At 56.9% G+C, this 26,449-nt stretch overlaps 1 protein-coding gene across 3 annotated transcripts in view; it reads left to right on the forward strand.

Annotated features, from left to right (window-relative positions):
- The window catches only part of PTPRN2 (protein tyrosine phosphatase receptor type N2), a 519,553-nt gene that overhangs the window by 113,085 nt on the left and 380,019 nt on the right, over positions 1-26,449 (forward strand). The window contains exon 1 of one of the 3 annotated variants that reach the window (XM_045522614.2): positions 24,696-24,869. The exons of the other annotated variants lie outside the window; for them this stretch is intronic. Within the exon in view, the coding sequence (XP_045378570.2) occupies positions 24,716-24,869 (154 nt within the window). The 5' untranslated portion in view covers positions 24,696-24,715. Of the gene's footprint in view, positions 1-24,695; positions 24,870-26,449 lie in introns of those variants that run through there. 3 annotated transcript variants of the gene reach the window in all.

Consider the following 26,449-nt stretch of genomic DNA (forward strand, 5'->3'; position numbering starts at 1 on the left):
AAGAGAGAGCACAAATTAGCAAAATAAGAAAGGAAAATGGAGAAATTACAACAAACAAAATAGAAATACAGAATATCATATGAGAATATTATGAAAAACTGTATGGAACCAAACTGGATAACCTAGAGGAGATGGACAAGTTTCTGGAAACATACTGTCCACCAAGACTGAATCAAGAAGAAACTGAACACTTGAACAAATCGATCACTAGAAATGAAATTGAATTAGCAATAAAAAAACTTCCCTACAAATAAAAGTCCAGGACCGGACGGCTTCACCGGGGAATTCTACCAAACATACAAAGAAGAACTCATACCAGTCCTCTTCTCAAACTCTTCCAGATGATTGAAAAGGAGGGAATACTCCCAAACTCATTCTATGAAGCCACCATCACCCTGATACCAAAACCAGACAAAGACACTACAAAAAAAGAGAATTATAGGCCAGTATCACCGATGAACATAGACGCCAAGATCTTCACCAAAAATATTAGCAAATAGACTCCAACAACACATAAAAAAGATTATACATCATGACTAAGTGGGGTTCATCCCAGGGACACAAGGCTGGTTCAACACACGCAAATCAATCAATGCAAAACATCGCATCAACAAGAGAAGGACAAAAACCACATGATCATCTCAATTGATGCAGAAAAAGCATTTGATAAAATTCAACACCCATTTATGATAAAAACTCTCGCCAAAGTGGGTATAGAGGGAACATATCTCAACATAATAAAAGCTATATATGACAAACCTACAGCCAGCATAGTACTCAACGCTGAAAAACTCAAAAGCTTCCCACTAAAATCTGGGACAAGACAAGGATGCCCACTATCACCACTCCTATTCAACATAGTCCTGGAAGTCCTAGCCACAGCAGTCAGGCAAGAGAAAGAAATAAAAGGGATCCAAATTGGAAAAGAAGGGGTAAAAGTGTCACTATATGCTGACGACATGTTACTATATATAGAAAACTCTAAAAGGTCCACACAAAAGCTACTAGAGCTGATCGAAGAATTCAGCAAGGTAGCAGGTTACAAAATTAATGTTCAAAAATCAGTTGCATTTCTTTACACTAATGATGAATCAACAGAAAAAGAAAGTAAAGAAACAATCCCCTTTAAAATAGCACCCAAAGTAATAAAATATCTGGGAATAAATCTAACCAAGGAGGTGAAAGAATTATACACAGAAAACTATAAACCATTGATGAAGGAAATTAAAGAAGACTTTAAAAAATGGAAAGATATCCCATGTTCTTGGATTGGAAGAATCAATATTGTTAAAATGGTCACACGGCCCAAGGCAATCTACAGATGCAATGCAATCCCTATCAAATTACCCAGGACATATTTCACAGAACTAGAACAAATCATAATAAAATGTATATGGAACCACAAAAGACCTAGAATTGCCAAAGCATTACTGAAGAGAAAGAAAGAGACTGGAGGAATAACTCTTCCAGACTTCAGACAATACTATAGAGCCACAGTCATCAAGACAGCATGGTATTGGTACCAAAACAGACATATAGACCAATGGAACAGGATAGAGAGCCCAGAAATGAACCCACAAACTTTGGGTCAACTCATCTTCGACAAAGGAGGCAAGAATATACAATGGAATAAAGACAGTCTCTTCAGCAAATGGTGTTGGGAAAACTGGACAGCAGCATGCAAATCAGTGAAGCTAGAACACTCCCTTACATGATACACAAAAATAAACTCAAAATGGATCAAAGACTTAAACATAAGACAAGATACAATAAACCTCCTAGAAGAAAATATAGGCAAAACATTATCTGACATACATCTCAAAAATGCTCTCCTAGGGCAGTCTACCCAAGCAATAGAAATAAAAGCAAGAATAAACAAATGGGACCTAATTAAACTTACAAGCTTCTGCACAGCAAAGGAAACCATAAGTAAAACAAAACGACAACCTACGGAATGGGAGAAAATTTTTGCAAATGAAACTGACAAAGGCTTGATCTCCAGAATATGTAAGCAGCTCATATGACTCAATAAGAAGAAAATAAACAACCCAATCCAAAAATGGGCAGAAGACCTAAACAAGCCATTCTCCAAGGAAGAGATACAAATGATCAATAGGCACATGAAAAAATGCTCAATATCACTAATTATCAGAGAAATGCAAATCAAAACTACAATGAGGTATCACCTCACACCAGTCAGAATGGCCACCATTCAAAAATCCACAAATAACAAATGCTGGAGAGGCTGTGGAGAAAAGGGAACCCTCCTCCACTGCTGGTGGGAATGGAGTTTGGTGCAGCCACTGTGGAAAACAGCATGGAGATTCCTCAAAAGACTAGGAATAGACTTACCATATGACCCAGGAATCCCACTCCTGGGCTTGTATCCAGAAGGAACCCTACTTCAGGATGACACCTGCACCCCAATGTTCATAGCAGCACTATTTACAATAGCTAAGACATGGAGACAGCCTAAATGTCCATCACCAGATGACTGGATAAAGAAGATGGGGTATATTTATACAACGGAATACTACTCAGCCGTAAAAACCGACAACATAATGCCATTTGCAGCAACATGGATGCACCTGGAGAATGTCATTCTAAGTGAAGTAAGCCAGAAAGAGAAAGAAAAATACCATATGAGATCGCTCATATGTGGAATCTAAAAAAAAAAAAAAAAACAAACAAAGCATAAATACAGAACAGAAATTGACTCATAGACATAGAATACAGACTTGTGGTTGCCAAGGGGGTGGGAGATGGGAAGGGATAGACGGGATTTCAAAATTGTAGAATAGATAAACAAGATTATGCTGTATAGCACAGGGAAATATATACAAGATCTATGGTAGCTCACAGAGGAAAAAATGTGACAATGAACATATATATGTTTGTGTATAACTTAAAAATTGTGCTCTACACTGGAATTTGACACAACATTGTAAAATTATTATAAATCAATAAAAAATGTTAAAAAAAAAAAAGAGACAGGAAGTGGGTGGTCCTAGACCTTAGACTTAAAACAAAATAAAACAAAAATAACCACACTCCAGTAAATATCTTCATTACTTCCCGCCTCTGCCGATGTGTGCGAGTCTGCATGATAACTTTGTCCGTGCGGGATCCGTGTGGGAGAGCAGAGCAGGCCCGGGGGCGTGGTGGGTAGGTGTGCTTAGAGACCACAGATGGACGGACGGAGGGCCGGTCGGGGCAGCAGCCTGCTCGGGGGACTGGAGTGAGATGCCCCTCCTCACGTTTTGTCCCCTTGAAAACGCAAACCCCCTTCTCCTGTTAGCAAACATGAATTGTGTGGGGTCAGGGCGTCTGAGGCCATTTAAGCCTCAAGCAAACCAGCAGGATTTCTTCTGGTTTCACGTTACTGATTCAGAAGCCTGTGTGGGGGACGTCTTTGCCAGGAGCGTGGACTGGGGACGTGCGCTTTCGGGACAGGGTTCCTGTGTCTTCAGTGGGACGTGGTGGGACAGAGGTCCTGGCTCCAGGCGTCCAGTCTCTCCGTGGCCCCCACCAGCCGCGTCAGGCCAGATCCTCACCATTGGCAGGAGGATCGTCGGAGAGGTGGGCGTGACAGTGCTTTGTGGGTGACGAGTCCCGTCCGACCTCGAGGTCAGCGGTGACCCCGTTCTCTGTGGAAGGACGGTGGGCATGTGTCCTTACTGAAGGGTGTGGGTGCCACTCCGGGGTCTGCGGGTCTGCAGCTCTGGCCCACTCGGGGGTCTGAGCAGAGGGTGTGGGGACCGTGTGCAGACGGTGCTTTGAGGGCTGCTCTGTCCTGGTCCTCGATGGCACTGCTCCCGGCCGCCCCCACCGCCCTCGGCCTCTCACTTCTCTAACTTTAACTGGAAGTTAAATGCTCTCTCAGAACACACTTTTGTTGTTCAGCGTTTGGGAAAATGTAAAAGCTGGTGACACGGTCCTTGGAAAGAAAGAGGGTTTTGACTTTTCTCTGGTTGAGCGAATGAAGTGGCTGGAGGATCCAGGGACAGCAAGGGTGGCATCCTCACTCCCCAGTGCCGGCCGTGCCCCCTGCCCCTCCTGTGTCTCTTTCCATCAGGTCTTCTCTCTCAGCTGCTCTGCTTCTGCCCTTGGTCTCAGCGCCACAAGAGAGTCTTTGAAGAGCTGGTCTGAAAAACACCCCCAGAGAGGACCAATTAAATGTGTTAAAATGGCTTGTGGTGGAGACTGGAGTCTCCGGGTTCACGAGAGCATCTTGAATCTCCAGGTGGAGGGGGAGGGTGGGGGCCCCTTCCCACCCCTCCTGGCAGGTGTCAGGACCCTGCGGGCCCGCGGGGGCCCCATCCCATGCCGCGCGGCCTCCTCCCTGGTGGGCAGCGTATCTGCCACTGCCACTCGGCACCTTCTAGGAGAAAGTATGCCTCCCTGAGCTCTGGCTCCTGGCTGAGCCCCTGAGTCGGGGAGACTGCGGATCTGGGGCCTGGGGACCCAGCTGGGAGCAGGGCTGGGTGGACGGTTACCAGGGCAGGAGCTCAGCCGCCTGCCGGCTGGCCGTGTGCTGCCAGCAGGCTGCCGGGCCCTGGGCTCCGCCCGTCCACGTCGGGAGGTGGGCCTTACTGATCAGTGGTTGCTTTTCTGCAGTGGGATTTGACCTGGAGCCCCTCTTTCCTCAGGCGGTGACTTCCTGGAGGCAGGCAGCCTCTGCTCCTTCATCCGTGGGTCCCCGTGCTTCTGAAAGCACCCATGGACAGGCCGGAGGAGCAGATGCAGCCGCCCAGGGAGGCTCTGGACCTGACACGCGTCTCCCTCCGGACAAGACACCCCCCCGGGCGAAGGTTTAACCTTCCTCTCCTGTGGCTGAGCCTCTAGGGAACGGTACCTGTTCCTCCTCATGCAGGAGACTCGGGAGGGGTGGCCCCGAGGAAGCACAGGGTGGTGGGGGGCGGGGAGGACGGGGGCACACGCTCCCCCAGTTCTGCCCTGGAGAGCGTGGCCGTCCTGCTGCTCCTCCCTCCTCGGCGCCCAGACTTAGGGCTCAAGTCTGAGGTGATGCCTTGGGCTGTGTCCTGTCCGGGGGCTTCTCAGGGGACAGGACACATGGGTGCTGTGGGGCCCTGACGCAGGAGGGGCAAAGTTGGGAGGGAGCAGGGGTGGCCACTCGGCTGTGGAGACGGGACACCGGAAACAAGTGGCCCTGCAGGGCTGCATGGTGACCGTCGCCGAATCCCCAGTGGGCCTGGGGCAGAAGCGCCCTCGGCGTGAGGGAGGACCATCCCCTCCGCCAGGCCACATGGGGCCCCACTCCATGAGGTCATCCTGCACCGTCACCCACCCCCTCACTGACATCAGGGCTTTCCAGATTCTCCTCCCAGAAGAGACGTGAGCTTGGATGGGAGGGCTGTGTCCGAGTTCAGGCCGGGGCGGGTTGGGCCTCCTGACCAGGCCTGTCCCTTGTGGTCTGTGGGGCTGGCTGCCGGCTCTGGCCAGGCTCCTGGCGCCTCGGTGTCGTCTGTGTGGGGACTTTGGATGCTTCGCTGTGGTCAGTCCTGGGGCCAGGCTCACCCTGGGGAGAGGGACTTACAGGGCTATGGGGTCGGGACGGGCGCTGGGGGAGCCAGGACGGAGCTGGCCCGGTGGGGGAGGATGGGAGGACGATGAGGCGGAAAGGAGCCCCGGGAGAGAGGGGGAGGACAGGCTCGGTGGGGAAGGAGGTCGAGGCCTGCTGGGCGGATGCACCTGGGCGGACGGCAGGATCGGAGGCGGGTCTGGGGTTTCAAGGTGCCGGGAATGTTGACAAGCAAGATGGTGTTCTGGAGAATCTGGGTGAAGCTGAAAACCCAGATTCGCCCTTATCCCTGGTGTGGCCGAGGGTGACGAGGCAGCCACCCCTGGCCTCGCAGGGCCCACAGGCAGCCTTCTGTCCCCCGGAGACCCGGCCCCGAATAGGGCCCTGGCCTGGCCAGGCAGTGGCAGAAGCAGCACCTTGCCTCTTACCAAAGAACAAAAATTACTCACAATTACAGGCAATTAGCTATTTTAAATTATTAATGGTGGTGAAAGAATGTGTCTATTCAACAAGTAATTTATCGTAATTTTTTGTAATTGAAAGTAATTTCTAGCAATTAAACCCTAATTTAGTGCATTTTCTGGGCGATGCCTTTATTCAGGGGGTGCCTCTGAGTTGTATTACTGGGTCTTTTTTCCAGGCACTTTGTTCAGGAAAATTTGCTGGGTAGGGTATTTGGGGGAGCAAATAGCCAAGCCTTGGAGAGAAGTGAGAACAAAGGGGTGGCCCCAGCCGAGTCACTGGCCGCGTTTGCAGGTGTGGGAAGACGTGCTCCTGCCCGGCCTTCCCCACCGAGTCGCCTCCTCCTTGTCTGTCCAGTCACTGAAAGGAGGTACCCCTGGGCCAGCGTCCAAGGAGTGCTGCCCGCTCCCCGGGTGCCCCCTTGGGCCGCTGGGCTTGGGGACGGGCAGCGGCGGGACGTCAGTGCTGCTGCAGGAGCCTGGGCCTCCCTTCGCTTCTGAACTGAACCCCCACCCAGTGGGCGGGGAGTGGGGGCCTGGTGGGGGGCTCCGGCTGCACCGCGGTGACCAGCTCACGGTGGGTTTGCACATGGAAGCAGCTGGGAGACGGGGCGCCTTTGTCAGCCTGAGGGGGAGTCTTATCCGCGGTGAAGTCTCCTCCTGTGTCAGGAAGCAGATAAATATTCTGAGTAAATTCTTCAGGAATGAAATGACTTGGGTTCATCTGGGAATGGGCTTTATTCCCTTGCAAATTAGTCATTTAACTACGCGTGACTTCTGCGTCCTGGCGGTAATTGAAACTTGAGTGTGGTTCCTGCCCTCCCGCATTTATTCTCTGTTGGGAATGTGGGACCTGCGTGGCAGAGACCAGAGAGGAAAGACGCCTGTGATTACACACGGTTCTTTTTCCCGAGCAAACTCGGGGCCGGGGTGACTCCCCACACCCCAGGCAGCAGCCCCGTCCGTTCACACGGTGCCCCTCGCAGTCCTGCTGCCCCTCCCCGGGCAGCTGCTGCCGTCCACGCTGTCCACACCGTGCACACCTCCCACACTCCCAGGCTTCCCTGCTCCGTCTTCCTCCGGTGGCTCAGGTCCCTTTGCCTAATCCGAGAGCCCCTCTCTGCCCTGCGGCCTGAGCTCCTCATGCCCAGGTGCTCAGCCCTGCAGAAGGTCACAGGAGGTCGCGTCTAGCTCAGCCGCAGGGCTCAACCTTTTTGTAACAAGTATTTAGTCACCCCCTTTACTACCCTGAAATAAAATGAATAGGATGGCGTCCCAGCACCCGAGACTTGAGCAAATGAATCCGGTGCTGAGGTGTAAGGGGGGCAGATGGGGAAGGCTGGGTGCGGGTGAACCACACAGGTGTGGCTCTGCATCCGTGCCCGACGGGGCAGGGTCTCAGCGTGGACCTGCTCCTCCTGCCGTGGGTCCAGCTGAGGCTGAGTGATGAGATGCCCTGGGGTACATGGCGAGCAGGTGACTGGAACCACCTTCTGGAGGCTGCAGTCCTGCCCTGACTTTCTGAAGGGCGACCAGGACCCCGAGGTGCACGCGGCTGCAGGTTTTTTTTGGGCCCTCCCTCCTGGCAGCTCCAGGAACCCTGGGAGCTGAGGAGCACTGTGTCCCTTGCCCCTGGAAGGTTCCTCGCCCCTCCCCAGGCTGCCCAGTGGGTGGGGGGCCCAACACACACTCTTCTCCCGCCTGCCCCCCGCCTGCAGGCCTGATGCTGGAGACCCAGCTCCTGGCAGGCAGCCGAGGGCCGTTCTGACGACCAGGCTGGGGTGAGCAGGTGTTGAGGGAGTCACGCCAGCAAGGGGGCCTCCGACCTGTAGAGAAGCCGTGGTGCTGCGTCCGCTTCCCCGGTCATCTGTCCGGGGAACTCGGGGCTCTGGCCTTTGCACCTTGAGCCCACTTGGTCTTTCTGAGGGAAACTGCCAGTACGTCCTCGGGCAGAGCGGTCAGGCTGGAAGGAAGCGAAGGGTGCTCAGTTCCTTTTCTAAACTGACGTGACCAGAGAGCGAAGGGCCAGGTTCACGGCTGCTCCGTCCGCCTTGCCAGGGCGCCTGGGCACAGCGGAGTCCTTCTTTTTCTGGTCAGTTAGTGCCCGCTCAGTGCCTGGCAGCGGCCAGTCCACTGTGGGCCGGTCCCGCGGGGCCGAGGGGACGCCCCTTCTTTACTGCACGTGTCCTCTTGATCCTAAATCGGGTTTGGGTCGAAGCATTTAAAACCTGCTCCTTCTCTTCCTCTGCCAGTCGAGCAGGTTGGATCTTGAGTCACTGCTGGGAAGCGGCGTCCTGCCTTGTGTGTGCACTGCGAACATGTTTGGGTTCATCTGTCACAGCAGTGTTGCCAAAGCCTAATACAGAGGAAACTCAGTCCGGGAGGTTACAGCCAGTGATACTGCCGTGCCGAAACCGGAGCAGAAGCGTGGCGCTGGTGGCGGTGTGCACTAAGCTTCTTGTGAACTGAAATTCATGAATTAACGCTGTAGCAGCATGTAAACTACTCCTTAAGACGGTAAAAATGTAATTTAAGAAATTAAGGAAAATTTCAGAGCCTCGATGATTCTAGATGAATGGGACTAAGGAAGCTAATAAAGATACTGAAATACATTTCCCCGCTAAAATAAACGATGTCACATTGTTATGGTACTCGGTGAGATTAAGTGAACTGGCGGCTGCAGTGACAAGGGGGTGAGCAAGGTCTGTTCAGTGGGTGCCCGTGCGTGTGGGTGGAGACGAGGGGGAAACGAAACCTGGTCCACTCAGGAAAGCTCCTGGCTCCCAGGTGGGCCGCTCGGTCGGCGGGGAGCCGGCAGGGCAGAGGCGGGAGGAGGGGAGCGGGACACACGCGTCAGGGACGAGGCGTCCTCTGGAGTGAGCGCTCTCCTTCCCTCTGACTGTTGCCTGGTCTGGACCAGGGAGGCTTTTTTCTGGGGGGTTTAGGACCCGATGGGCCAGCACTGCGGTGGAATCAGCGTGGTGTGTGCGGCAGGTGTGCAATGAGGCTCTTCCCGGGTCATTGTGACTCTGGCGGTCCTCAGCCCACTCCGGGTAGCACCCTCCACGTCCATCCACGCCCAGGACGCCCTGAGCAGGCGCGTGCGGGCTCCACGTCACGGCTCCATGCAGGGCACCCCACGAGACAGCCTCATCACCGTCCGACCCGCAGCATCTATTCGGGTGTCCCCGAGCCCGGCGCTTGGAGACGTTACACTCTCGTCGTGTGTGCTCGTGTCTGGACTTGGGTTTCTCGCCTGGCGTTGCCGTAGCAGCCACGTGCGCAGGTATAGTTTCCGGAGGTGGGACACGTGTTGGCAGGGAGCGAGGGGACACAGGGGATGGGGAGGGCCCTCCTGACCCGAGGAGGCACACACGCTGTGGGTTTTCTGGGCAAACCTGTGGAGTGCGTGGGATCAAGGCACTGTGATTCAAGGAGTTTCTCTACTTCTGCCAAAGACACCTGTAAAATCAGGTGACAAAGAATTACAAGCAAAGATGTAAAAGCTTTGAAGAATGTGCTCCCACTCTCATTCTTGATCCTTGATACCCGGGTTTGCAGAAAGTGGAATGAGGTGGCCTCGCGGGAAGGGCATGGCCCAGGACGTGGCCCCCGCGGCCCGGCGCGTGCCCACTTCCCCGAGACGGGACTGTCCCTTGGGTCTCCTTTCATGAGGATGCGCCCCTGTGGCTGGAGATGTGTCTCTTCTTCCTTCTCTGAGCTCCCCCAGCCCCGACCCTGGCTCCTGGCTGCTTCCCATGCCTCACTTTTCTTTATGTCCTTTGACCTCGTCTATAAAGGGATGCCGACCGGGACCCGGCCGTGGTGGAGCTGGTCAGATTCTCCGCTCCTCGGCACTGACTGTGGAAATACACCAAACAGACAAGCACCGTAGGCTGTGACAAGGGCGATGGTGGACCCCAAGTCCCGCGACTTGAGTCCGTGTCAGAGACACATCTGGGAAGGGAGTGGGGGTGGTCTCCGACACTCGGCTCAGCCCGTGGCCGGGAGTCATTCTCGGAGGACGCTGCGAGGTGGGGAACTCAGGGTGGGCGGGGCGCGGTCGGCGTTTGCAGGCTCTGAGGCTGATCTGCGAAGCTCACCCCCCTCCTCAGTGTGTCTGAAAGTTCTAGGCGGGGCTGAGCTCAGGCCTGTGCGACAGGAGACCATGAGGTTTGCTGTTGTCTAGTGGGTTTGCTCCTTGGCAGGAAGGCTCCAGTGCTCAGGCTGTGACAGAGCTGGTCAGTGGAGGGCTGTTGGTGGAGCGCCCAAGGGTGCCCGTGGTGCTGGGGCTAGCGCTCCCTGCCCCTTAGCATTGCCTCCCGTGCTCTGCGTCAGAGGTCACGGGAGAGCTGGTACGGTGGGCTCCACCCAGACGGCCATTTAATTACCCACGGAAGCCGGTGACGCACGGATCACCATTAATAACGTGAAGAGGTGCCCAGGCCTCACTGTGGAGACAGGAGAATGAAGGGCCGGGCATGGCCAGTCGCAGAGGCTGGCTTTCATCTGCTGCCCTTGGGTTGTACGCGGCCAAAAGCACCAAGGGGAGGGCGTGTCTCAGGCTACTGAAGCCGTGATTTAGGTCTGATGCTAACTGAATGGAAGGAGGGCCTTGGGACTTAGGGCTTCTTGGTCCAAAGAGGGTGGTCAAGGGTCCAGCTCTGTCACCAAAGCGGACCTCCCTGTCCCGCCGTCATCAGCTCTGTAAGTGGTGCTGCACCCCCAGGCCCGTGCCACCCGCCGAGCTCTGGCCTAACCGGCTTCAGTGGGAGGCGCCCGTCCCCACGGCGCCCGCCTCCACCTTCCCCGGGTCCGACGGAGAAGTCCTTGCGGAGTGGGCTCCCAGGAGCTCAGAGCTTCTGCCTGGATCCAGGGCGTTGCCCCACTCAACGGACACACGTTTACTCAGCTGCCTGAAGACGTCCATGGGGAGAGCACACAGCCTCCTGGCCGTGTCCCATGCCCGTCTTGGGGGAGCCTCGCCCCCCCTCCTCTGGCTCTCAGGGCAGCATCACTGTGGCTCCTTCCTGATTAAGCACTGTGAGAGACCGCAGCACCGTGCAAACATTCCCGAACCTCTTAAATTAGGGCGCTTCCTGCATGCTGGGCGGAAGCTGGGCAGGGGTAGCGGCCACGTAATGTATAAATCACCGGAAAAAAGGCTTGAAAGTGAGCTGGGCGTCCCTGCCCTTCAGCAGCAGGGAAGATGGAAAATGCCAGCATCTCGATGCAGGGGGCCAGCCCTGGGCACGGTGGCCGTGCTCGCTGGGGTGCCCAGCCGCCAACCTGAGTCTATGGGCAGCCCTCCGCCGTGGCTCCTGGTCAGCACCTGGCAGCAGGGGCAGCCTAGGCCTGTCTCCCCTGTGTGTGGCCAGCGATGAGAACTGTTTCAGTTTGGTGTGCTCGAACCCCACCTTTAATGGTGTTGGACAATGATGCTTTGAGTTGTTGAAGCGGCTGTGAATTCAGCCTTCAGAAGGGCAGAACTCCGCATGGTGCAGGGCAGGTGTCCGCAGTGCCCAGGACGAGCTGCTGTTGGATCCACGGAGTGTCCCATCCCCTCCTGGTTTCTCACCTCCTTCCTGGCAGATTCCAGCATGGTGACTGCGCTTCCCTCCAGGGGCCGGGCCGTGGGGCGGGGGCCGCTGATGGCGACCACACTGACTGGCCGGCAGGGCGGTCTCCCCCTCCGTCCTCCTTCAGGGCTGGTTCCCCATGAGCAGTCCTGGGTTTGGGTCACACGTATCCCTCCCTGCCCCCAAGGAGGAAGAAGGAAGCCTCTGGATTCACCAGGAAGGAACCCATCTCTCCTGGGCTGAGCCCTCCTCCTGGGGAGGGTGCCCCGCCCTGCCCTTCCTCCTCCAGGACCACCTGGGGTCTCGGGAGCCATCTGTCTCCACCCCAAGGCTTTGGTCAGAGCCCTGCGGGTGTGGGAGCTGGGTGCCCAGGCCGGGCCCCCGGGGGCTGTGTCTGGACCACTTCGCGGCTGCTCATTCTCCCTTGTCCACCAGTATTCGCGCTGCACACTGTGGGCTGGGCGTGGCTTCCCAGGCAGTCTGTGTGCCTCTGCGTGGCCAGGGCTATATGTGCTGGTGCGACGGGGGCACAGGGCCCACCACTCTCTGCCGTGTGGGACAGGAGGCCGCCTCGGGAACGGAGGCCTCAGCCAAAGCAGGAAAGCGTTCCCGGGCGTCTGCCCTGGAGTCACCTGGAGGGCCTCCAGCAGGACAGCCAGTGCAGGTGTGGAACTCGGCCGTCAGAGGGGGCACGACCAGTGCCCACCGGCCTCTGCGGAGTCACCGCGGGGTAGTCCACGTGCGTGGCTCCTGGGCCGGGGTGGGGCACAGGTTAGCCAGGCTGTCAGGCAGCCGTGCTCCATGGTGGGGTATGCTGAGCAGGTAGGAAGGTGACCCTAAGGGGCTGTTTCTGGGCTTCTGGCCAGTGGGGTGCACAGGAGAGAGCCCGAGGTTTGCCAGGACGGCTGTGGAAGGAGGTGGCGTCTCGTCTGCCCAGCGGATAAGAGGGTGGGAGGCGTCCACACAGAGGGAGAAACGGGAGGAAAGACGCAAAGTTTGGGACCTAGACTCACTTCCCCAGATTTTGAGGGAAGTGCCCCGAGGGGGTGGGGGCTTCCCGTGAGTTGTGACGCTGGCCGGGCAGAGGCCATGTTGTGGAGGAGGGTGTGCTGGCATGTTCAAGGGCTTTCTGCCAGTGGGCACGTGGCACAGGCCAACCTTAGAGAGATCTGGGTGGGCAGCACCCAGTTGAAAAATGGGTGGGCGCTCTGGTGAGGGGAGGGGTCCTGGGGAGGAGCCTGCCATGGGTCCCCGATGATGTTCCCTCTCAGAGTTGAGGAGAAGGGACCGCGTGCGAGTGTCACGTGTGGGTGGAGGCACTGAGTAGCAGCGAGTTGGGGTCTTGCCACGGTGACCCCGACGAGTGCCTGTGGCTGCGGCTGATTTGTGTTTGTGAGTGTCGTGTGCTTGGCGTGTGGGATTTCAGCCTGATCCTGACCACGTGCAGGCCTGCGGGCCAGTGTCGCGGCTGCCTTGTTTTGGAGGTGCTGGGAGCGCACGCTTGGGTTTTATAGCCCTTCTGGGCTGTATTCCAACAAATGTTTTTCTAGGCCTTCAGAAAAGTCCTGCGCAGCTGGCCTCATGGATCCTTGACTGACTGGTGACTGTGTGTCTCTGTATGTTACTGATAAATTATTTATAAGGCAGAATTTTGTGTAGGAAGTCTCACTTCCCTGTGGAATCCTTTAATAAGATCTGAGCGACGCTGAGAAGGCAGCCTCGCAGCACCGACATGTAGCATCTCGTCGAGCCTGAGGCGGCCTCCTGGCTCCCGGACCCTCCGCCTTGCTGGTTTGCTCTGCTTTGGGTTTGGGACGTCTGGTGGCTGTACTGACGCGCGTCTCTGAGCCCTGTGGATGGACAAACAGGCGTCTGGGCTGTTAGGCATGTAGGCATTCTTTTTCTCATCTGCAGACTCCAGTCCCCCATGCCTGTGCGCACGTGCAGATGCAAATGCACACACATCCAGACACGCACACGTGCACATGCAGACACAAATGCACATGCACACACCATTGCGTCCATCCCTGGCAGAGGTTGAAGGGGGCGTCACCCTCATCCCAAGGGAGGGGTGGGGTTCACAGGAGGGGCGTCACCCCTTCTTGGGCTCTTCTCAGCAAATCCTCCTCCCAGTCTGTGCCAAGCTGTGCGGTGCCCACGTTGTAGGTGGTCTGGGCAGTAGCAGCCCACTTCTCCAGTGTCCAGGCAAGATGTTCTCGCTGTTGGTGAAGACGGTCTTAAGCAGACATTACAGAAGCCACGTCGGTTCGTCCCTGAGACTGGGGGGGGGGCATCATGACCTCACGGCCCTCTCCCCTAGCTCAGGGGCGCCGGCCCTGGCGCCCGCTTCCCACCTGCTTCCACACGTCAGTGGCTGCCCTGCCGCCCCCGAGTGTCTGCCTGAGAAACCGTGGGCTCCTGGAGGCCTCTCTGCACGTTCTTGTTCTACCAGGCTGAGGTTTGGGGGCAGTTCTGACCTGATAGGGTTTAGGATTTTCAGCATCGGAGAGAAGAGGCATCAAGGAGCGTTGGAGAATAAGGAACGAGTGAGCTTTAAGCCGGCCGTGGGGGCGGCTGTCCTGCTGGCTGGTCTCCTGTCCGCCCCGCGTCTCCTGCCCTCTGTTAGAACTGTTCGCTGACCCTCACTCCCTCCGCACAGTCTCCTTAGGGGACCGTGACTTCTGCCAGGGGCTCCCGCTGGTCGGCCAGCACCACGTCCACCCAATGCCTGCTTGTCGGGGGGCTCTTGGCTGTGGCTTCTGGTTTAGGTGGCCCGTGAAACCACATCTGACAGTGTTTCCCTGCAGCTTGACAACCTGAACTGCAAGGGGCAAAAACAGGCAAGTAAGAGAAAGGGAAAACCACAGAGTGGGCGGCCCTGGGGAAGCTGGGTGGTCCCACAACAGTGGGGTTGCATGGGGTCCCTCCTCGTCCTCCTGGAAATGGGGTGCAGGGTGTCCCTTTGGGTGGAGACTCAGGCCAGAGTAGGAGGATGGTGAACACATGGAGTTACATTTCTGCCGTAGCCACTAGAAATTTGACCAGAACGTCGACAACAGGAGAAAGAAGAGGACTCTGGCAGAAGGAGGCCTGTGCAGAGCAGGGCCCCACGGGCAGCCGTCCCTGCCGAGTTCTCCCCTGGTCTGCGTGCCGGGGAGGGGGCCACGGCAGGGAGGCTGGGAGGCATTTCTGGAAGAGTCTGAGGCTCAGGTAGGTTTGGGAACAGGCTGTAAGGCAGAGAGAGTGAAGAAGACACCAGACAGGACGTCGGCACAGCTGCACGAGGAGCTTCAGGTGAGCGAGAATCAGGATCAGTTCTTGATAAACCTGCGTGAAGACAAGTCACACCTGGGGTCTCTCCACAAATGACTGGTTTCCTCAAGTTGGGTCAGGCTCCACCTGGGAAGTAAAAACTTCCTCATAAGCAACTCTTAGATGAGAAAGCACAAGTGGGAAGTAGCCGTAATGAAAATACGCCACACTCAGCACTCCTGGGAAGACTCAGAGGAAAAGCCGTAGCCTTTATCAGCCGCGCTACTTCCCAAGCAGGCGGCTTCCCCGAGAGGAAGGAGCACCAGCGGGCTGAGCGATACACGTGGCTCCGAGCCCCCTGCGCAAGGACAGTGCAGGTGGCACCCGCTGCCTGGGCCGCGCCCAGTGACGTCGGCCCCGCCCCGGACCCCGCTTCCGGCGTGCTCCCCCGTTCTCAGTGTGCCGGCTCTTCCTTCTCAAGCTCCTCGCCCTGTCCTCGTTACCCAGTGACCCCGAGTGTCCGCTGCAGTCCAGGCATCACATTTGTGGCAGAGACGGGGGAGCAGAGACAAAAGGCATCTTTCCTCTTACTGCAAAGGAGGTAATTTCCACCCCAGCCCCGCACACCCTCCCCGGGTGCAGGCCCCTCGTTCAGTGTCCAGGACTGGTCACCGCCGACCTCCAGCTGCGTGTCCAGGTCTTCTAGCCTTGGTGGGAGCAGGAAGGGATGGCCCAGGTGCTGTGCCGGTGTCCCCACGCCCCCCGAGACAGCCAGGTGGGGTGAAGGAGGGAGGCGCTCGGCCAGGAAGGTGGAAGAAGAACAAGGCCCTGAGGGAACCCTAAGATGCGAGGAGCCTGTTCGTGAGGAGGAAAGGAGGACAGAGAGCAGACTGCACGCCAATCGGGGAAAAGAGCAAAAACACAAACACACAGAATCAGGAGCAGCAAGACCCTCATTAAAACAGAGGCAGCGAGCGCTTCGCGGAGGCGCACAGACGCACGTGAAGTCTGGATGCGGTCCGCTCTCTTCAGAGGAGGACCGTATTAAGTCTGATCACGGACCGCGGGGGCGGCCTGAGCTGACGGCGCGGGTTGGCACACAGCCCGCCACCCCCACCCCGGGTACCAGGCTGGCTGGCTTCACGGTAAATTATTTCAGATCTTCAAGGACTGGGTTATTTCTGTGCTGTGTAAACTATTCCAGAGGGCAGATAAATCCTGAAACCTTCCAAGTCAAGCATCACGCACAATAGCTTACGAGGAAAACAGAACAGAGTCCAGAAAAAGGCTCAAATACGCGTGGAATTGGAGGAGGAGGATGATGGATGTTAAATCAACGGGAAGAAGACAAATTGTTCAATAAACTGTGTTCCAATTGTTTGGGAAAAAAAGTATTTGAGTTCTTATTTCTTTTGGCAAAAATAAATGCCAAATGAATCAATAACTTAAGTGAAAGTCATACAGAGGGGCTGCGGAAGGCGGCGTGGGGCGATGCGACGCCGTGGGCGCCCTTTTAATTGCGATGCTTTAAATCTAAGAAGCCATAAATGGAAAGAGTAATAAGTCTGACTGTGGAAAACCTTAAAAAATTACTGGGAGGAATATCATAAGAAAAGTTGTAAGACACGTGCAACCGGCAGAGCTGCACCTCCGTGTGGCCTCACGCAGGTGAGCGCGGGGCACGAAGCAGCCGGGCTGCGAGCGGGCGGCCTCGGGGGTGGCAGGACGGCGCCCGGGGTGTGAGCGCTCACCCTCCCCGGATGGCAGGGCGGCGGGTGAGACCGCAGGGAACCGCAGCTCCTCACTGACGGCCCACACGCCGGACCGCAGGCCCGTGTGGTCTTGCGGAGCAAGGAGGCTGGTCCACGGTGGACGGAGTTGGCGCGCTGCAGCTTTCTGGGGGCACATGCCCCCCGCTTTAGTTACATGTTCAGGCGCCCTTGGGCCTCACGTGGGGGTTGGGGCCTTTGGTGGCCGGGAGCCCATCTCAGCCGACCCTCTGAGCAGCTGGGCCGCTGGGTGGGGGCCTCCTTGTAGCCAGGGAAGCGAGGCCGGGCTGGACCTGAGGCCAGGGCTGAGTGGTCACACCCCAGGACCTTTCACTGCTGTCCTCGACAAAGTGCTCAGGCATGGAGAGAATGGCGTGGATGCTCTGGGACGTTAGCGTCGGTGAGAATCTGTGAATGACCCGCAGTCTCCGGGGAAGCGTCAGTGCCATCCAGCCCCGTCCCCACACCGAGCGCTGGTCATCACGGCCCTCCCTGGGTCAGTCTCTGTTAGACCCTCAGTCCCACGGGGCCAGTCCTTGGTTGAGGGGAGAGCTCGGTCCACAACAACATCCTCTGAGTGGGTGAGGACATGGCAGCCCCGCCTGGACACTGCCGTCCTGCACGGCTCTGCACAGGGACCTGGCGCCGGATCAGAGGACCAGGGCATCCCTTGGATGAGAGGAAACGTCGTCGGCTTATGTGGACCGTGGTTGTGGCGTCCCAGGTCAGCTGGGCAGAAGGCAGCTGCCATGTTCTGGTGGGTCTCGGTCTGAAGACGTGAGGCGGTGACCTGAGAAGGGTCTACTGGAAGGTCCCTGCTGGTGGTGATAGGGAGGGCGCAGACGGAGGAAGGCGGCCAGGAAGTAGGAGGAAGGGGACGCGGACCTGCCCGGTTCGGCCGCGGGAGGGGCACCGCTAGGCAGAGACCAGGTGTGGGGCCACGGGGAAGCCGGCAGCCGCCCCCGCACAAGGTCCCTGCACACACTGTCCCCTCCATGCCCAGTTCCTCTCAGGGGGCATTCCTAAGAAGGGAGAGGGCATCCCTGCTCTGAGATCCTGGGGTCTCCTCTTGAGTCTGCCCATGCGTGAACCTCTTTTTCCCCACGAGCTTGGCCCCCCAGGGCCTGAGCAAGGTCAACACAGGGAGGCTGTGTGTCTGTGTTACTTTTGTGGAGTGACCGCAGATGCTGGCGGGAAGGGGAAGGAGGCCCCCGTGTTTTTCCCAAATACGCTCTGGTGAAGCCCCTCAGGGGTGTTCTTTCTGTGGGGAAACCAAAGCCTTAAGCAGGTTCTTTTGAAAAGGTGTGTACTCATGTGCGTGCCTGCGTGTCACGTGTGTGCCTGTGTGTGCACGGGTGTGCCTGTGTGTGCACGTGTGTGCATGGGTGTGCCTGTGTGTGCATGGGTGTGCATCATGTCGAGCCTCCTGTGGGCTCCTGGGGGAGGTTTTCAGATGCTCTGGGACGCTGAGCGTCAGGAGTGGATGGGTCCCCACAGGAGGCAGGAGGCAGGAAGGGGAGAACTCGGAGAGAGAGCTGGGGTGTTAGTTTTACCTCCTTTGCGGTTTTTCCTGGACCAGCCGCATCTCCAGTGTTCCCTCTAACTCAGCGAGCCATATTTTTCATTTGTTTTCAGGTCTGTTTTGGTATATAAAGCAGGTATGTCCATTAAATACATTTCAGGGCTCAGGAAAGTTGAGGTGCTTGGTTTTCCAGGAGCAGATGTGATGGAAGTCACCCCCGTCCTGTGGGAGTGGAAACCCGTGCCGTCTCTGTTCCTGATGGGGTCAGAGGCCCTGGTGCCGTCGGGAGGCTGAGGGCCTGTGCTGCCCGAGACCACTGGGGCTCTGTGGTCTGGGGGCTGTTCACTGTGGCCGGGCTACGCGTGAAGCCTGCAGTGTTGGCTTTGGAGTTAGTCCGCCCTCCTGTGAGCCAGTTTCTCAGTGCTGCCTCTTTTTGGAGCGTTTTAAACACTGGGCGCCTTTGCCGGGGGACGTCCTGGATCCCGGGGCCTGGCTGCACCTTTGGCAGGTTCCTTCCCTCTGCCGGCCGCAGACCCGGCAGCCGCCCCAGGCAGGAGCAGCTCCAGCTGAGGGGCCGTCAGGTCCAACCACGGCCACGGCGCCCCCACCCTCCCGATGGGCAGTCCTCCTGAATCTGTGCAGGGTCCTTTGTGAGAGCAGCACACGTGACCGTGGCCACGGGGACCTGCCAGGAATGGGAGTAGGTGTCCCCTCTCTGCTTCCTGAGGGAAAGTCCCGTGAAGGGAACCGGTTAAAACCTCCCCAGCAGCTCACAGTACCTCACGGCCAGGTCCCTGCTCTGGCGGCCAGCCCAGCCTGGCAGCTGCAGCGACGCGTGTCCAGACTCAGTCCCCTGGACAGCGAGGGAGCCCAGGTGGGTCTGTGACAGACTTGTGTGTTGATTTTAGGTTCTCCCAGGATCAGTGCTCAGCACATATTTAAAGCACTTGGAAATAGGGTGGAATTGCTCCGGTCGGTCTGCTCGGGACGGTTGATTCCCGTTCACGGGGACTGTGCCTCCACCTTTGTCCCTGGTTCTTGGTTTGGGGGGACGTGAGGAATTCTGGATCAGATGAGCTCTTACCTGGGGAACCTCAGCTCAGGGAAGAACGACCGGACCCCCTGATGAGTGGCGTCCATCTCAGAAGCGGGCTTGTCTCGCCTCGGGACGACCCACACTGCGTGGAGCTGCGGGTGGCTGGAGCTGGGCAGGTAGCGGGCCGTCCTGGGTTTGCACATCATCCACTTCTCTTTAGGGAGCGCGTGCTGTTTTCTGTCCGACAGGCGACCGGACAGGATTGACTGTCTGGCCCTCCTGGATTTTGGCCCCTGACTGGGACCTGCCCCCACCCTCCCTGATCTGTGCCATCTGCTCGGCTGGGCCAGCCTCCCCAGAGCCACGTTGCGGGGCGGAGTGGGGGGGCGCTTGCTGTTGGGCGAGATTGTTGGGGGACGTGCATCTCGTTCGTGGTTGACACCAGGGCGGGGGTGAGAGTCAGGAGCAGGTGAGAACACAGCTCCGGCTCCCGGGCACCTTCAGCTGCACAAGATAGTCGAGCAGCAATAGCCCAGGTCCGCCTGTGCAGGGACGCCTGGTTCCTGTCACCCGGTCCGGCCAGAGGCACAGGGGACATGGTTTCACCTCCAAGCAATTGTCACCAGGAGGCCAGGCTGCGTGGCGGGGTAGGGGCCGCCGTCCTGGCCCTGACTCTGCAGTGGACGTGGATGTGGAAGTGCCCACAGACCCCCACCCATTCGTGGAGCCGGGAACGTGGGGTTGCCATGGCGACCGGAGAGTGGGCTACTCAGCTCTCAGATGACAGGGGACCTTCGATTCCCACCAGCCTTTTATGTTTAGTGGAATGAGAGTGTCATGTGAGGGGACCAGGAGACCAGAGGGCCCTGACATGCTGTGAGCCCTTGGATGCCCGTCGTGGACTCAAGCCGGGAGCTGTGGGCTCTGGTCACAGCAGGGTTGCCGGGTGCAGGACCCACATGACCGCTTTGCTCACTGCACGTGTCCTGAGTTCACGCGTGTCTACAGTGGACAGCAGGGTAACGTAGATGCTGAGAGGTGGGTGTTGCTTTCCCAGTTCATGAGTGGTGACTGCTGGGCCCCAGCAGGACGTTAGACCGACCCCCTGGCCCTCAGTGGTGGTTTCTGGGCGTCAGCCGGGAGACACTGCGGTGCTGGCCTCAGGATCTTGCCTGCCCGTTAGGGTTCTCATTTCAGCCAGAAGCAGAATTGTCTCCAAGCTGTTTTTATACTGTTTCCCCCAAGATTTCAACAGAGTTTTCATCTCTGTACTTGTTATGATCAAGTCAGAATGTATTCAATTCACTCTCAATAATTTCACCTTCTTTCTTTTAGAAAAATTTCTCACAAGCACTTGAAGAACATGTGAACTGTTAATTTTTTCCCTGCCAGGTAGCAAAGTAGCTGAAACTGTCTTTCATAACAACAGGGTTGGCTGGGCAGAGTTGCAACTGGTTGGAAAATGATATAAAATATTGCTAACAGTGGTGCTAAACATTAGTTGTCAGTTTCAAGGAAGATACCAGGACTGTGGCTCAGGAATTAAATGTGTTTTGTATCACATCTGAAAACCAGACACGAGGACAAAGCTGTAAGAAAGCAGTTTGAGATCCAATGTAAGAAATAAGCTTCACTTAAAATTTTTTTTCTGTAAGAATCTTTCTTTCAACTCTTTGAGTGCCTGGGGGTTTGTGCCGTGTGTGTGCGCATGTACATGTCTGTTACGTGCTTGTACGCAGGCATCGTGTGCGTGTGTGCATGTGTGTGCTTATGTGTGCTGTGAGCATGCATATGTGCATGTGTGCATATACGCAGGCATCGTGTGCATGTGTGTGTGTACTGTGAGCATGCGTGTGTGCACACGTGCATGTACATGCGTGTACGCAGGCACTGTGTACATGCAGGAAAAAGCACAACCTTGATTCTGGGGAAGGGGAGCTGGCCCCCTTCTGCTCCGTGTGATTTATGTGTTGTTTTGATGATTTCTGTTTTCTTCAATACATGTGCATTTCGCCTTCAGTTTATAAAATTAAAAAAAGTATGCTCATTAGGAGTGTGGACAATGTGTAGCCGTGGAAATCAGAGCACATTCACGGTCATGCCTCCTAAAGACCCTGGATCCTCATGCTGCCCGTCTGCACCCAGATACAGATGCACAGAACACCACACCCAGGTGCCCGTCCACACCCAGACACAGACGCACAGACCACCACCACCCAGCTGTGGGCCCTGTTCCACTCACCTTGATAATATTATAGCATCTTTGTTATTGTAATCGTTTTGTGAATATTTTAATGACCATGAAACATTTTGAGTTGACGTGTAATCATTTATTTAATAATTCATCTATTGCCAGGCCTATAAAAATGTTTTTATTTTTCACTTTTATGAGAAGTATACGGTGACACACGTGGGCATGACATTTAAGAAGGGTGCATGTGCAAGTGCGTGTGTGCATGTGCACATCCGTGTGTGCGCGTGCACATGCTTGTGTGCGTGTGCACATCCGTGTGTGCACATCCATGCGAGTGCCTGTCCATGTATGCACATCCGTGTGTGTGCAAGTCCGTGTGTGCAAGTCCATGGGAGCGCGTACTGCGTATGCACAAACCGTTGGGAGGATTTGGCATATCTCGTCAAAGCAGAGTAAAAGCATTTGAATTGGAGTGCATTCAGTATGTGTTGAATTTAGGAGTGAGTGGCCACTAATGAAAGGTGCCAGTTAGAGCTGCCACCTGCTTGGCAGGCACGTGACAGGGCAGCTCCCAGGCCCCGTGTGGCCCTTCCACCCGAGGAGTGAACTTCCTCTGTCCTAAACCAAGGAAAGCCCCCTCCCTTCACCAGCCACTTCGAAGTCGGGCTGGAGGCTCCCATGGGTGGGGTGTGTGTGTGTGTATGTGCGTGTGTGAGCATGCATGTGTTTTGTTTTATTTCTTGGTCTTATTGTTTTAAAATGTTTAAGTTCGTGGCACACATTTTATAATCAGGGTTCAAACAGCAGCTGTTTCCAGGTCTTTGGAGAAAGTGGAAGCCTGGCTCCTGCGTGGGAGGCAGTGTCCCCCGTTTGGCTGCTCTCCACCGCCCTGCTGACTGGCATCTCCAGGGCACGGATGTGTCAGTGCCCAGGTAGGGATGCTGGCTGTGCTGGCCAGTCCCTCTCACCCCTGCGAGGTGTCAGGAGGGATGCCTGCCGCGGTCGTGTGCGCGGGAAGTGCGTGTCCCCCTCTGCATTTCCTTAGAGATGCTCCCAGGTCGGGAGGCCTCCCCTGCTCTCTCCTGCCTTTGCGGCCTTGGCGGGACAGTCCTGCTGGCCTGGGCCCTCCTCCAGACCAGCACACCTGGAGCCGAGTCGGGGTCTGGGTCCAGGCATGTCGGCTCCAAATCTGAAGCCTCTGTGTCAGTCCGCCCAGACTCCGGACGGAACCCTGGCCTGGGCTGAACAGCAGGCATTTTCTGTTCCCAGTCTGGGGCCCAGAAGCCCAAGGTCAGGGCGCTGCAGGGTCGTGTCTGGTGAGGACCCAGTTTTGTTTTGTAGATGGCGTCCTTCCCCTGTCCTCGCCGGGCAGAGGAAGGGGCTCTGGTCTCTTCCTCTTCTTCTAAGGGTCCCGCTATGGACGCTGCACCCTGGAGATCACCTCCCAGAGGCCCCACCTCCCCAGACCATCCCCTGGGGGCTGGCGCTTCCAGGTGCACTTCAGGGACACAGACAGCTCTCAGCCCCCTCATTTCTCTCTGTCTCTCACCTCAGGGAAGCGGCCTCTAGGTCACCAGGAGACCCACCGTGGTCTCGCATGGCTATTTCCACGACGCTGGTGCCCTTCCCCGCTTCCTGCCTGGAAGTGCTGGCTTGAATTTAACTTTTGAGGGGTGTTTGTATTTTGCTACATGACTCAGAGGCTTAGGAGAAGTGTACATGTTAAACAAGTCTAATACATAAACCAGTCAATCTGCAAATGCGACCCAGCCCGGACGATGCGTTTTTCATGAGTCTCGATGGCACACAGGCCTGTGTCGTTACTGCAGGGAAACATCATGCAGTTTTATCCTCACAGGCAGAGGGGGTCTCGGGAAGTCCTGCTCTGCCAAGCAGGCCAGTGTGCTTTGGCAGACGGGAGGTGGTGTTTTCCCGGGGGTCGGGGTGGGCCCTGCCCGAGGGCACTGGAGGCGCCAGGCGGGTGGCAGCAAGGCCCCTCTCAGTCTGCACAGCAGCCACGCAGGGTCCTGCCTGACCCTCAGGGGAGCGGCACTAAGGGTTTGTAGGGCAGTCCTGACCATCATGGATTCGGGCTGCAAAGCTCCTTCCTGTCCACCACAGTAGGTCCAGTCTGGAAAGCTCCCTCAGCCAGTTAATTGATGGGGGTGGGGAGGGCGAGGCTTGTTCTTCATAAGGAGGCTCTGTTCTCTCTTAAGAGACCTGTTCCCGACTCTGCTTGGCTCAGGTAGGGGCGGCCCACGTGCTCTCTGACAGCATGGGGGAGATGCCTCACACCAGATCAGTGAGGCCCCACCAGCCACACGCTCCTGGTCAGGTGACCAGGCTCCGCCTCATCGGCCAAGCTCGCTGTGAAACTGCTCACCCAGCGAGCCGGGCCTCCTGGAGCGCGGGCCTGAGGGCTCGTCCCCGCTAGGCCCGTAGAACACGTGGAGCGGCTGGGAGGGAGTGCTCTGCGCTCTCTGCAAAGATCAGACTTCCTGTCACGTGAGTCCCTGTGTCACGTTTCCGTGGGAACCTCGGTCACAGGATGGAATACGTTTTGTCTAATATGACGCTCACAGCACAGAGGAGGGACCCGGTCACCGGAAAGGTGATGTCACTGCCCAGGACACACAGCCTGTGACCACCTGTCCCTGCCCCCCCCCCCCACGGCCCACCCGTGCAGCTCGTCTGTTACATCAACCACACGCAAGCTCAGAGAAAGGTTAGTTTCCGTTAGATACTCACTCACACGCGCACCCCCCCCCACACACTGCACATTCGAACGCACATGAGCGCACACACACCAGACGGCACAGTATACGTGTGCAAACGTGTCGGTGTTACAGCTCAGTTGTAACAGCAACCTGTATCTGGGCAAGAAGCCAAGCAGCACTCGGAGACTGGAAAACTCAAGTTTATTACACCCGTGAGTTCAGAGAAGTTAACACTGCAAGCTCTGAACCCAATCTATACGTTTACACAGGCCTTTTATAGGCTGCCAATTTTACACTTCGCAACATCGTATGCAAATAAAGTACAACAGAAGTTGGCCAACCAGGAACAAGCTTTGTAGAAATAGACCAATCAGGAGTGAGCTCCATGCAAATAAAGTACTACAAATGGACCAATCAGAAGTTACGGAAGTGGACCAATCAGGAGTGAGAGTAATAACCAATCAGGAGTGAAGGAGGTAGCCAATCAGAAGTGAGCTCTGGGAACCAATAGAATTCTAGGTGTAAGCCGCTTTAGAGGCAAAAAAGTGAAACAGAGCCTCTGGGCCAGGGAACAGAATGGTGCTGGGAGGAGAGCACCGGCCCTTCCCGGCGGTTTCTTTACGGGGCTTCCCGCCTCAAGTGAATGCTCCATGTGTCTCTCCTCCCCCCGTTTGGGGTGTGGAACACGTTTGTCGGAACTTTCCAGCCTCGAGTTCCAGCTCAATACGTTGACTTTGTCACTTTTAGTTTGTCTACTTTGAGGTACTTTTGTGCCGCCCCCAAGCTTCTTTCTGAAGGTTAGTTTCGTTTTTCTGCACTAGGGAGCTAAGAGATAAAGGCTGTCGTGGAAGTGCTTCCGAGCCCCAGGGAAGGAGCCCCAGCGGACGGCCCCGGGAAGGGCGGTCTGACCTGGAGATGCCCGTCGTCAGGACGCGGCCTCGACGTTCCTTCCTCACTGAGCAGGGGCCGCCGCGGGACTCCCAGGGAACGAGGCCGCGTGCTGTCGGCCCGGGGCCGGGTGCTGCAGCCACGGTCAGAGGGGCACGTGCGCTACGCCGTGGGAGGGAGGGCAGTGACGGGGCGAGCGGAGCGCCGGGGTCGGCTACAGAGGTGCTGCGGAGGGGGGCTTAGGACCTAGTCGTGCTCAGTGCTCAGAACACGCAGAAACTGCTGCCGAGGAGCAGAGCACCGCTCCCCCAGGGTGGCGGGGCCTGGCCGGCAGGACCTTTGTGTCCTCAGACTGGCCTCCGGGAGCTCCCTGGGGCCCTCAGCCGAGACCTCGAGGACCCCTGGGGCGGAGTGCGGCTGCGACATGTCCCGGGTCCCCAGAGCGACCTGGAAAGGTGGGGAACCAGCTCTCAGCTGAGTGTTTCTTCTCCCGAAGCCGATGGGCGATCGGCGGCCCTCCCCCTCTCCGCAGTGATGGCGACTGTCACCCCAGCTGTCCTGAATGTGGTTCTCGCAGGGGCGTCTGTCTGGGACCGCGAGAGGCAGCAGGGCTGCGCGGAGGGGCGGCCGCCCTCCTTGCTATGGCCTCGCTGTGCGAAAGGGGCGGAGGCCTCAGCTCCGCGTCACTGAAACGCCGGGCCTTTCCTGACGCGCTCCCTACGGGCTAAGAGCCCTGCTCTGGCTGGGACAGCCCGGCTCAGCGGGCTGCTTTCGCTGCGGGTTTCACCCTCGCGCGCGTCACCAGTTGGAGTCGTCGGAAGGCGCTCGTCTTCCACGCGTTGCTGGCGTCCGAGCACAGGGAGGGACGGCGGCCTGCGGGGAGGGCGGGGGGTGCGGAGGGGCTGCGTGCAGCCCCGTCCTCGGGGAGAGCCTGCGGGTGGGCCAGGAGCCGCTAGGGTGCAGTTTGGGCCAGATCAGACTCAAGTGAGACTTGGAAGCAGCACAAAGGCAAGGAAAGCAGCTTCAGCAACGAGACAGAGCAGCCGAGTGAAGGCACGGCCTCCCGTGTGGGACGCGTCTGGTGTCAGGGGCTGGGCCGGGAGGTCTGAGGTTTCCGCGCCGCTCGAGCTGCGTGGCCCTCTTCCCTCAGGTCCATGTGTGTTTTGAAGCTGCAGCATCTCCGTGACTGTGAAAAATGCTCCCCAGTGTTTTCTTGCTCAGTAAGCACCTAGGAGGCCCTGAAGCTGTGACACCTCGTCAGGGGACCTGTGGGCCGTACGGCGTTCATTGAAAAATCAGTCACAAGATGCCGGCGGAATCCCTCCCTGGTGGCCCAAACCAGCTTGAGTAGAAGTTTCAGGAAACAGTACCGTTTGGCGAGTTTGGGGGCATGACGCGGGCTTTGAGATCCGTGTGGAGGGAAGCGAGCGCTTTTACTTAGGGGCGGGGCCGTCAGCAAACCTGTTTTGAAGAAGGCGTGGCGGCACCG

This window comes from Camelus bactrianus, chromosome 7, assembly GCF_048773025.1.
Source record: "Camelus bactrianus isolate YW-2024 breed Bactrian camel chromosome 7, ASM4877302v1, whole genome shotgun sequence".
Classification (NCBI taxonomy): Eukaryota; Metazoa; Chordata; class Mammalia; order Artiodactyla; family Camelidae; genus Camelus; species Camelus bactrianus.